This window comes from Taudactylus pleione, unplaced genomic scaffold (assembly GCF_031769625.1).
Source record: "Taudactylus pleione unplaced genomic scaffold, aTauple2 ptg001045l, whole genome shotgun sequence".
Taxonomy (NCBI): domain Eukaryota; kingdom Metazoa; phylum Chordata; class Amphibia; order Anura; family Myobatrachidae; genus Taudactylus; species Taudactylus pleione.
Window position 1 is genome coordinate 102,917 of NW_028285446.1, and position 13,224 is coordinate 116,140.

General features: G+C 49.6%; 1 protein-coding gene across 4 annotated transcripts in view; it reads left to right on the forward strand.

Moving 5' to 3' along the window:
- REXO4 (RNA exonuclease 4) overlaps positions 1–13,224 on the forward strand; it is a 42,753-nt gene that overhangs the window by 22,733 nt on the left and 6,796 nt on the right. For all 4 annotated transcript variants that reach the window (XM_088461421.1, XM_088461419.1, XM_088461423.1 and 1 more), the window contains exons 6-7: positions 8,755–8,843; positions 12,232–12,306. In XM_088461421.1, coding sequence (XP_088317547.1) covers positions 8,755–8,843; positions 12,232–12,306 — 164 coding nt within the window. The remainder of the gene's footprint in view (positions 1–8,754; positions 8,844–12,231; positions 12,307–13,224) is intronic.

Here is a 13,224-nt window from a genome sequence, read left to right on the forward strand (position 1 = left end):
GGACCTGTTGTCTCAGGGGCCCTGCCTTTACCCGGATCTGGGTCGGCTGTCTTTGACGGCGTGGCTCTTGAGACAACCGTCTTGAGGTCTAGGGGTTTCTCCAGTTCAGTGATTGGTACCATGCTTAGGGCACGCAAGCCTGCTTCCGCGCGTATTTACCACAGGGTGTGGCGCACTTATTTTCAGTGGTGTGAATCCAGAAACTATGATCCGCAGGTGTTCCGGGTTTCCAGAATCTTGGAATTTCTTCAATCGGGTTTGGACCTCGGCTTACGCCTGGCCTCTCTGAAGGTTCATGTGTCTGCTTTGTCCGTGTGGTTTCAGCGACGGATTGCTACACTGCCAGATGTTTACACCTTTTTCCAAGGTGTTCTCAGGATCCAGCCTCCCTTCGTGCCTCCGGTGGCTCCGTGGTACTTGACGGTGGTACTGAGGGTCTTGCAGGGTCCTCCTTTTGAGCCGCTTGAGTCGGTGGAGCTCAAGTGGCTGACGTTTAAGACCATTTTTCTTCTGGCAATTGCTTCGGCCAGGAGGGTTTCAGAATTGGGGGCGCTTTCCTGTCGCCCTCCTTTTCTGATTTTTCACCAGGACAGGGCAGTGCTCCGCACGCGTCCTGAGTTTTTGCCCAAAGTGGTTTCAAAGTTCCACATTAATCAGGAACTTGTTGTGCCAGCTTTTCAGTCACCTGATCTTTCTGCTGGTGAGGCTTCCTTGGATGTGGTCCGGGCACTTAGAATCTATGTGGACCGGACTGCTTCGGTTAGGAAGTCGGATTCTTTGTTTGTCCTCTTCGGTTTTCACAAGAGGGGTTGGCCTGCCAACAAGCAAACGTTAGCCCGTTGGCTTCGTTCAGTTATTTGTGAGGCTTATGCGCAGGAGGGTTTACCTGTGCCAGCCTCTGTTAAGGCTCATTCCACTCGTTCTGTGGGTCCCTCTTGGGCTGCTAGACGTGGCGCCTCCGCTGTTCAGCTGTGTAAGGCGGCTACTTGGTCTTCAATTCAGACGTTTTTGAGGTTTTATGCGTTTGACACCTTCGCCTCTCAGGATGCATCCTTTGGGCGCCGGGTACTCCTTTCAGCACAGGAGCGTCCCCGCCCTTAGTTGAACTGCTTTGGGACATCCCCAAGGTCAACCCTGTGGACCCCCTATGGACCCTGAAGTAGAAAACAAGAGATATGGTAAGAACTTACCTTTGTTATCTCTGTTTCTACGAAGTCCATAGGGTCCACAGGGCGCCCGCCCTGACGCACCTGGCTTCAAATGGGCTGTGTGGCTGGTCACCGGTTTTCCGTCTCCCATTTCTGTGAGTATGGTTTCTTGTGTGTTCCAGTCTTCCTTCTCTCTGTTTAGTCTCCTCCTCCGGCCTTAGCTGCTTACCAACTGAGGTGCCTGTGGCCGGGGCGGGGTATAGAGGAGGACGGACCCAAGTGCATCCTGGGAACAGCAAAGCTTTAACTGCGTGGTGCCCGTGGATCCAGATCCAGCTATACCCCAAGGTCAACCCTGTGGACCCTATGGACTTCGTAGAAACAGAGATAACAAAGGTAAGTTCTTACCATACCTCTTGTTATCTGCATGTGAAGCGCTACGTTAGTGTCAGTGACTGGGGGTGTATCTGCATGTGAAGCGCTACGTTACAGTGTCAGTGACTGGGGTTGTATCTGCATGTGAAGTGCTACGTTACAGTGTCAGTGACTGGGGGTGTATCTGCATGTGAAGCGCTACGTTACAGTGTCAGTGACTGGGGGTGTATCTGCATGTGAAGCGCTACGTTACAGTGTCAGTGACTGGGTGTATCTGCATGTGAAGCGCTACGTTACAGTGTCAGTGACTGCGGGTGTATCTGCATGTGAAGCGCTACGTTACAGTGTCAGTGACTGCGGGTGTATCGGCATGTGAAGCGCTACGTTTCAGTGTCAGTGGCTGTGACTGGGGGTGTATCTGCATGTGAAGCGCTACTTTACAGTGTCAGTGACTTGGGGTGTATCTGCATGTGAAGCGCTACGTTACAGTGTCAGTGACTGGGGGTGTATCTGCATGTGAAGCGCTACGTTACAGTGTCAGTGACTGGGGTTGTATCTGCATGTGAAGTGCTACGTTACAGTGTCAGTGACTGCGGGTGTATCTGCATGTGAAGCGCTATGTTACAGTGTCAGTGACAGTGACTGTGGGTGTCTCTGCATGTGAAATGCTACGTTACAGTGTCAGTGGCTGTGACTGCGGGTGTATCTGCATGTGAAGCGCTACGTTACAGTGTCAGTGACTGGGGGTGTATCTGCATGTGAAGCGCTATGTTAGTGTCAGTGGCTGTGACTGCGGAGGTATCTGCATGTGAAGCGCTACGTTACAGTGCCAGTGACTGCGGGTGTATCTGCATGTGAAGCGCTACGTTACAGTGTCAGTGACTGCGGGTGTATCTGTATGTGAAGCGCTACGTTATAGTGTCAGTAACTGCGGGTATATCTGCATGTGAAACGCTATGTTACAGTGTCAGTGACTGCGGGTGTATCTGCATGTGAAGCGCTACGTTAGTGTCAGTGACTGACTGCGGGGGTATCTGCGTGTGAAGCGCTACGTTAGTGTCAGTGGCTGTGACTGCTGAGGTATCTGCATGTGAACGCTACGTTACAGTGTCAGTGGCTGTGACTGCGGGTGTATCTGTATGTGAAGCGCTACGTTTCAGTGTCAGTGACTTGGGGTGTATCTGCATGTGAAGCGATACGTTATAGTGTCAGCGACTGTGGGTGTATCTGCATGTGAAGTGCTACGTTACAGTGGCTGTGACTGTGGGTGTATCTGCATGTGAAGCGCTACGTTACAGTGGCTGTGACTGTGGGTTTATCTGCATGTGAAGCGCTACGTTACAGTGGCTGTGACTGTTGGGTGTATCTGCATGTGAAGCGCTACGTTACAGTGTCAGTGACTGCGGGTGTATCTGCATGTGAAGCGCTACGTTACAGTGTCAGTGGCTGTGACTGCGGGTGTATCTGCATGTGAAGCGCTACGTTACAGTGACTGTGGGTGTATCTGCATGTGAAGCGCTACGTTACAGTGTCAGTGACTGCGGGTGTATCTGCATGTGAAGCGCTACGTTACAGTGTCAGTGACTGCGTGTGTATCTGCATGTGAAGCGCTACGTTACAGTGTCAGTGACTGTGGGTGTATCTGCATGTGAAATGCTACGTTACAGTGTCAGTGACTGCGGGTGTATCTGCATGTGAAATGCTACGTTACAGTGTCAGTGACTGGGGGTGTATCTGCATGTGAAGCGCTACGTTACAGTGTCAGTGACTGGGGGTGTATCTGCATGTGAAGCGCTACGTTACAGTGTCAGTGACTGCGGGTGTATCTGCATGTGAAGCGCTACGTTACAGTGTCAGTGACTGCGGGTGTATCTGCATGTGAAGCGCTACGTTACAGTGTCAGTGACTGGGGGTGTATCTGCATGTGAAGCGCTACGTTAGTGTCAGTGACTGCGGGTGTATCTGCATGTGAAGCGCTACGTTACCGTGTCAGTGACTGCGGGTGTATCTGTATGTGAAGCGCTACGTTATAGTGTCAGTGACTGCGGGTGTATCTGCATGTGAAGCGCTACGTTATAGTGTCAGTAACTGCGGGTATATCTGCATGTGAAACGCTATGTTACAGTGTCAGTGGCTGTGACTGCGGGTGTATCTGCATGTGAAGCGCTACGTTACAGTGTCAGTGACTGGGGGTGTATCTGCATGTGAAGCGCTATGTTAGTGTCAGTGGCTGTGACTGCGGAGGTATCTGCATGTGAAGCGCTACGTTACAGTGCCAGTGACTGCGGGTGTATCTGCATGTGAAGCGCTACGTTACAGTGTCAGTGACTGCGGGTGTATCTGTATGTGAAGCGCTACGTTATAGTGTCAGTGACTGCGGGTGTATCTGCATGTGAAGCGCTACGTTATAGTGTCAGTAACTGCGGGTATATCTGCATGTGAAACGCTATGTTACAGTGTCAGTGACTGCGGGTGTATCTGCATGTGAAGCGCTACGTTAGTGTCAGTGACTGACTGCGGGGGTATCTGCGTGTGAAGCGCTACGTTAGTGTCAGTGGCTGTGACTGCTGAGGTATCTGCATGTGAACGCTACGTTACAGTGTCAGTGGCTGTGACTGCGGGTGTATCTGTATGTGAAGCGCTACGTTTCAGTGTCAGTGACTTGGGGTGTTTCTGCATGTGAAGCGATACGTTATAGTGTCAGCGACTGTGGGTGTATCTGCATGTGAAGTGCTACGTTACAGTGGCTGTGACTGTGGGTGTATCTGCATGTGAAGCGCTACGTTACAGTGGCTGTGACTGTGGGTTTATCTGCATGTGAAGCGCTACGTTACAGTGGCTGTGACTGTGGGTGTATCTGCATGTGAAGCGCTACGTTACAGTGTCAGTGACTGCGGGTGTATCTGCATGTGAAGCGCTACGTTACAGTGTCAGTGGCTGTGACTGCGGGTGTATCTGCATGTGAAGCGCTACGTTACAGTGACTGTGGGTGTATCTGCATGTGAAGCGCTACGTTACAGTGTCAGTGACTGCGGGTGTATCTGCATGTGAAGTGCTACGTTACAGTGTCAGTGACTGCGTGTGTATCTGCATGTGAAGCGCTACGTTACAGTGTCAGTGACTGTGGGTGTATCTGCATGTGAAATGCTACGTTACAGTGTCAGTGACTGCGGGTGTATCTGCATGTGAAGCGCTACGTTACAGTGTCAGTGACTGCGGGTGTATCTGCATGTGAAGCGCTACGTTACAGTGTCAGTGACTGCGGGTGTATCTGCATGTGAAGCGCTACGTTACAGTGTCAGTGACTGGGGGTGTATCTGCATGTGAAGCGCTACGTTACAGTGTCAGTGACTGGGGGTGTATTTGCATGTGAAGCGCTATGGTACAGTGTCAGTGACTGCGGGTGTATCTGCATGTGAAGCGCTACGTTAGTGTCAGTGGCTGCGGGTGTATCTGCATGTGAAGCTCTACGTTACAGTGTCAGTGACTGGGGGTGTATCTGCATGTGAAGCGCTACGTTACAGTGTCAGTGACTGGGGGTGTATCTGCATGTGAAGCGCTATGTTACAGTGTCAGTGACTGTGGGTGTATCTGCATGTGAAGCTCTACGTTACAGTGTCAGTGGCTGTGACTGCGGGTGTATCTGCATGTGAAGCGCTACGTTACAGTGTCAGTGACTGCGGGTGTATCTGCATGTGAAGCGCTACGTTACAGTGTCAGTGGCTGTGACTGCGGGTGTATCTGCATGTGAAGCGCTACGTTACAGTGTCAGTGACTTGGGGTGTATCTGCATGTGAAGCGCTACGTTATAGTGTCAGCGACTGTGGGTGTATCTGCATGTGAAGCGCTACGTTACAGTGGCTGTGACTGGGTGTATCTGCATGTGAAGCGCTACGTTACAGTGTCAGTGACTGTGGGTGTATCTGCATGTGAAGCGCTACGTTACAGTGTCTGACTGGGGGTGTATCTGCATGTGAAGCGCTACGTTACAGTGGCTGTGACTGTGGGTGTATCTGCATGTGAAGCGCTACGTTACAGTGTCAGTGACTGCGGGTGTATCTGCATGTGAAGCGCTTCGTTACTGTGTCAGTGACTTCGGGTGTATCTGCATGTGAAGCGCTACGTTACAGTGTCTGACTGGGGGTGTATCTGCATGTGAAGCGCTACGTTACAGTGGCTGTGACTGTGGGTGTATCTGCATGTGAAGCGCTACGTTAGTGTCAGTGACTGCGGGTGTATCTGTATGTGAAGCGCTACGTTATAGTGTCAGTGACTTCGGGTGTATCTGCATGTGAAGCGCTACGTTACAGTGTCAGTGACTGCGGGTGTATCTGTATGTGAAGCGCTAGGTAGTGTCAGTGACTGTGGGTGTATCTGCATGTGAAGCGCTAGGTAGTGTCAGTGACTGTGGGTGTATCTGCATGTGAAGCACTACGTTACAGAGTCAGTGACTGAGCGTGTATCTGTATGTGAAGCGCTACGTTACAGTGTCAGTGACTGCGGGTGTATCTGCATGTGAAGCTCTACGTTTGTGTCAGTGACTCTGGGTGTATCTGCATGTGAAATGCTACGTTACAGTGTCAGTGACTGTGGGTGTATCTGCATGTGAAGCGCTACGTTACAGTGTCAGTGACTGCGGGTGTATCTGTATGTGAAATGCTACGTTACAGTGTCAGTGACTGTGGGTGTCTCTCTCTGTGAAGCTCTACGTTATAGTGTCTGTGACTGGGGGTGTATCTGCATGTGAAGCGCTACGTTACAGTGTCAGTGACTGTGGGTGTATTTGTATGTGAAATGCTACGTTACAGTGTCAGTGACTGTGGGTGTATCTGCATGTGAAATGCTACGTTACAGTGTCAGTGACTGCGGGTGTATCTGCATGTGAAGCGCTACGTTACAGTGTCAGTGGCTGTGACTGGGGGTGTATCTGCATGTGAAGCGCTACGTTAGTGTCTGTGACTGTGGGTGTATCTGCATGTGAAAAACTACGTTACAGTGTCAGTGACTGTGGGTGTCTATGTGAAATGCTACGTTACAGTGTCAGTGACTTCGGGTGTATCTGCATGTGAAGCGCTACGTTACAGTGTCAGTGACTGCGGGTGTATCTGTATGTGAAGCGCTAGGTAGTGTCAGTGACTGTGGGTGTATCTGCATGTGAAGCGCTAGGTAGTGTCAGTGACTGTGGGTGTATCTGCATGTGAAGCACTACGTTACAGAGTCAGTGACTGAGCGTGTATCTGTATGTGAAGCGCTACGTTACAGTGTCAGTGACTGCGGGTGTATCTGCATGTGAAGCTCTACGTTTGTGTCAGTGACTCTGGGTGTATCTGCATGTGAAATGCTACGTTACAGTGTCAGTGACTGTGGGTGTATCTGCATGTGAAGCGCTACGTTACAGTGTCAGTGACTGCGGGTGTATCTGTATGTGAAATGCTACGTTACAGTGTCAGTGACTGTGGGTGTCTCTCTCTGTGAAGCTCTACGTTATAGTGTCTGTGACTGGGGGTGTATCTGCATGTGAAGCGCTACGTTACAGTGTCAGTGACTGTGGGTGTATTTGTATGTGAAATGCTACGTTACAGTGTCAGTGACTGTGGGTGTATCTGCATGTGAAATGCTACGTTACAGTGTCAGTGACTGCGGGTGTATCTGCATGTGAAGCGCTACGTTACAGTGTCAGTGTCAGTGACTGTGGGTGTATCTGCATGTGAAGCGCTACGTTAGTGTCAGTGACTGTGGGTGTATCTGCATGTGAAGCGCTACGTTAGTGTCAGTGACTGTGGGTGTATCTGCCTGTGAAGCGCTACGTTACAGTGTCAGTGACTGCGGGTGTATCTGCATGTGAAGCGCTACGTTACAGTGTCAGTGACTGTGGGTGTATCTGCATGTGAAGCGCTACGTTACAGTGTCAGTGAATGTGGGTGTATCTGTATGTGAAGCGCTACGTTACAGTGTCAGTGACTGTGGGTGTATTTGTATGTGAAATGCTACGTTACAGTGTCAGTGACTTCGGGTGTATCTGCATGTGAAGCGCTACGTTACAGTGTCAGTGACTGCGGGTGTATCTGTATGTGAAATGCTACGTTACAGTGTCAGTGACTGCGGATGTATCTGTCTGTGAAATGCTACGTTACAGTGTCAGTGACTGTGGGTGTCTCTCTCTGTGAAGCTCTACGTTATAGTGTCTGTGACTGGGGGTGTATCTGCATGTGAAGCGCTACGTTACAGTGTCAGTGACTGCGGGTGTATCTGTATGTGAAATGCTACGTTACAGTGTCAGTGACTGTGGGTGTATCTGCATGTGAAATGCTACGTTACAGTGTCAGTGACTGTGTGTGTATCTGCATGTGAAGCGCTACGTTATAGTGTCAGTGACTGTGGGTGTCTATGTGAAATGCTACGTTACAGTGTCAGTGACTGTGGGTGTATCTGCATGTGAAGCGCTAAGTTAGTGTCAGTGACTGTGGGTGTATCTGCATGTGAAGCGCTACGTTACAGTGTCAGTGACTGTGGGTGTATCTGCCTGTGAAGCGCTACGTTAGTGTCAGTGTCTGCGGGTGTATCTGCATGTGAAGCGCTACGTTACAGTGCCAGTGACTGCGGGTGTATCTGCATGTGAAGCGCTACGTTACAGTGTCAGTGACTGTGGGTGTATCTGCATGTGAAGCGCTACGTTACAGTGTCAGTGAATGTGGGTGTATCTGTATGTGAAGCGCTACGTTAGTGTCAGTGACTGTGGGTGTATCTGTATGTGAAATGCTACGTTATAGTGACTGTGGGTGTATCTGCATGTGAAGCGCTATGTTAGTGTCTGTGACTGTAGCAGCGGCTGTAACACTGTAACGTAGCGTATCACATGCAGATACCGTAGCAGTCAGTCACAGAATACAGGCATGCTCCATACCATTTTAATCAGCAGAAGCTGCTTGTGAATCGCTGTGCGAATAAGACACATTTGAAAGTAATAAGTTGCACAGAAAAAACGCTTGGCGCTATCGAGTCGGACGATACTCACGTGTCATGTTTTAACAGGAAATGGAGCGCACGGACGTAAGCTGTATTTGAACAATCTGTATAATATTTCTTACAGGTTTCTTCTATGAGTCACTAATCTAGATTATAAAGTTTGTTGTTTGCGTGTACACTGGTCACTGCCACCTGTAGTTACATGGATGTACAATGTGCCACGCTACGAGGATCTCGGTGTAAAAGCCGATTATCTGTGTTGCAGGTGAAGACTTCAAGGTTGTGCAGAAAGAGGTGTCGGACATACTCAAAGGACGGATCCTGGTCGGCCACGCCGTGCACAATGACCTGAAGGTAACGGACGTGTCTTCTAGCAGTCCTGTGGTATAATGACACTTTACATGTGACACTACACATACTGCCTGTGTATAGGGGAGGGGGGCACTGTATTATCATGGTGTGAGGCCGGTATAATAACACGTTACATGTGACACTACACATACTGCCTGTGTATAGGGGAGGGGGGCACTGTATTATCATGGTGTCTGGCCGGTATAATAACACGTTACATGTGACACATACTGCCTGTGTATAGGGGAGGGGGGCACTGTATTAGCATGGTGTGAGGCCGGTATAATAACACGTTACATGTGACACTACACATACTGCCTGTGTATAGGGGAGGGGGCCACTGTATTAGCATGGTGTGAGGCCGGTATAATCACACGTTACATGTGACACTACACATACTGCCTGTGCATAGGGGAGGGGGGCACTGTATTATCATGGTGTGAGGTCGGTATAATAACACGTTACATGTAACACTACACATACTGCCTGTGTATAGAGGAGGGGGGCACTGTATTTGCATGGTGTCTGGCCGGTATAATAACACGTTACATGTAACACTACACATACAGTTCCCCCCTCCCCTATACACAGGCAGTATGTGTCACATGTAACGTGTCATTATACCGGCCAGACACCATGCTAATACAGTTCCCCCCTCCCCTATACACAGGCAGTATGTGTCACATGTAACGTGTCATTATACCGGCCAGACACCATGCTAATACAGTTCCCCCCTCCCCTATACACAGGCAGTATTAGCATGGTGTCTGGCCGGTATAATGACACGTTACATGTGACACATACTGCCTGTGTATAGGGGAGGGGGGCACTGTATTATCATGGTGTGAGGCCGGTATAATAACACGTTACATGTGACACTACACATACTGCCTATGTATAGGGGAGGGGCGCACTGTATTATCATGGTTTGGGGCCGGTATAATAACACGTTACATGTAACACTACACATACTGCCTGTGTATAGGGGAGGGGGGTACTGTGTTAGCTTGGTGTGAGGCCGGTATAATAACACGTTACATGTAACACTACACATACTGCCTGTGTATAGGGGAGGGGGGCACTGTATTATCATGGTTTGGGGCCGGTATAATACCACGTTACATGTAACACTACACATACTGCCTGTGTATAGGGGAGGGGGGTACTGTATTAGCATGGTGTCTGGCCGGTATAATGACACGTTACATGTGACACATACTGCCTGTGTATAGGGGAGGGGGGCACTGTATTAGCATGGTGTGAGGCCGGTATAATAACACGTTACATGTGACACTACACATACTGCCTGTGTATAGGGGAGGGGGCCACTGTATTAGCATGGTGTGAGGCCGGTATAATCACACGTTACATGTGACACTACACATACTGCCTGTGCATAGGGGAGGGGGGCACTGTATTATCATGGTGTGAGGTCGGTATAATAACACGTTACATGTAACACTACACATACTGCCTGTGTATAGAGGAGGGGGGCACTGTATTTGCATGGTGTCTGGCCGGTATAATAACACGTTACATGTAACACTACACATACAGTTCCCCCCTCCCCTATACACAGGCAGTATGTGTCACATGTAACGTGTCATTATACCGGCCAGACACCATGCTAATACAGTTCCCCCCTCCCCTATACACAGGCAGTATGTGTCACATGTAACGTGTCATTATACCGGCCAGACACCATGCTAATACAGTTCCCCCCTCCCCTATACACAGGCAGTATTAGCATGGTGTCTGGCCGGTATAATGACACGTTACATGTGACACATACTGCCTGTGTATAGGGGAGGGGGGCACTGTATTATCATGGTGTGAGGCCGGTATAATAACACGTTACATGTGACACTACACATACTGCCTATGTATAGGGGAGGGGCGCACTGTATTATCATGGTTTGGGGCCGGTATAATAACACGTTACATGTAACACTACACATACTGCCTGTGTATAGGGGAGGGGGGTACTGTGTTAGCTTGGTGTGAGGCCGGTATAATAACACGTTACATGTAACACTACACATACTGCCTGTGTATAGGGGAGGGGGGCACTGTATTATCATGGTTTGGGGCCGGTATAATACCACGTTACATGTAACACTACACATACTGCCTGTGTATAGGGGAGGGGGGTACTGTATTAGCATGGTGTCTGGCCGGTATAATGACACGTTACATGTGACACATACTGCCTGTGTATAGGGGAGGGGGGTACTGTATTAGCATGGTGTGAGGCCGGTATAATGACACGTTACATGTGACACATACTGCCTGTGTATAGGGGAGGGGGGCACTGTATTATCATGGTGTGAGGCCGGTATAATGACACGTTACATGTGACACTACACATACTGCCTGTGTATAGGGGAGGGGGCACTGTATTATCATGGTTTGGGGCCGGTATAATAACACGTTACATGTGACACTACACATACTGCCTGTGTATAGGGGAGGGGGGCACTTTATTATCATGGTGTGAGGCCGGTATAATAACACGTTACATGTGACACATACTGCCTGTGTATAGGGGAGGGAGGCACTGTATTAGCATGGTGTGAGGCCGGTATAATGACACGTTACATGTGACACTACACATACTGCCTGTGTATAGGGGAGGGGGGCACTGTATTAGCATGGTGTCTGGCCGGTATAATGACACGTTACATGTGACACTACACATACTGCCTGTGTATAGGGGAGGGGGGCACTGTATTAGCATGGTGTCTGGCTGGTATAATTACCCGTTACATGTGACACATACTGCCTGTGTATAGGGGAGGGGGGCACTGTATTAGCATGGTGTCTGGCCGGTATAATGACACGTTACATGTGACACATACTGCCTGTGTATAGTGGAGGGGGGCACTGTATTAGCATGGCGTGAGGCCGGTATAATGACACGTTACATGTGACACTACACATACTGCCTGTGTATAGGGGAGGGGGGCACTGTATTAGCATGGTGTCTGGCCGGTATAATGACACGTTACATGTGACACTACACATACTGCCTGTGTATAGGGGAGGGGGGCACTGTATTAGCATGGTGTCTGGCCGGTATAATTACCCGTTACATGTGACACATACTGCCTGTGTATAGGGGAGGGGGGGTACTGTATTAGCATGGTGTCTGGCCGGTATAATGACACGTTACATGTAACACTACACATACTGCCTGTGTATAGGGGAGGGGGGCACTGTATTAGCATGGTGTCTGGCCGGTATAATGACACGTTACATGTGACACATACTGCCTGTGTATAGGGGAGGGGGCATTGTATTATTACGCTATTGAGCCGATATAACACTAAACACTGATTGTTCCTTCAGGGAAGTTTTAAACTTGTGATATTTTTCCACCAACTCTGCTCAGATTCTCTTCTTGGATCATCCTAAAAAGTCCGTCAGAGACACCCAGAGATATAAACCGTTCAAACAGCAGGTGAAGGTAAGTTCAGTCCTCGTACAGGGTCCTGTCTGGTCCTTAGGGATTCACCGCTGTGTCTGAGAAGTGTCTCTTACTCAGGGATATATGAGAATATATTATGGCTGTGATACAGGATGCTTACACCACAAAGCAGCTTCTACCTGTGCCTCAGCCATTAGAGCTTCTATACAGACATTTATATACTTCTGCCCTGTTATATTGCTGTATAATTACTACACACACATTGGTGGATGTTCTAGTAAAAGCAGGCCGGGCCCGATCTGTCATCTTACATTAAAAACAAGAGATATGGTAAGAACTTACCTTTGTTATCTCTGTTTCTACGAAGTCCATAGGGTCCACAGGGTTGACCTTGGGGTATAGGTTGGGAACCAAATCCGGGCACCACGCAGTTAAAGCTTTTAGCTCCCAGGATGCACTTGGGTCCACTCTCCCTATAACCCCTCCCCCCAGCCAGAGGCACCTCAGTTTGTAAGTAGCCAAAGGCCGGAGGAGGAGAAAACTGGAACACTCGATAACCATACTCACAGAAATGGGAGACGGAAAACCGGTGACCAGTCACACAGCCCATTTGAAGCCAGGTGCGTCAGGGCGGGCGCCCTGTGGACCCTATGGACTTCGTAGAAACAGAGATAACAAAGGTAAGTTCTTACCATATCTCTTGTTTTCTACTTCAGGGTCCATAGGGGGTCCACAGGGTTGACCTTGGGGATGTCCCAAAGTAGTTCAACCAAGGGAGGGGACGCTCCTGTGCTGAGAGGAGAATCCGCCGCCAAAAAGGAAGCATCCTGAGAGGCAAAGGAAAACAATGCCTAGAACCTTAAAAAGGTGTAGACAGAAGACCAGGTGGCCACCTAGCAAGGCAAACCAGCCAAGGCGCCACCGCGAGCCACCCACGAGGGTTACATGGCCCGAGAA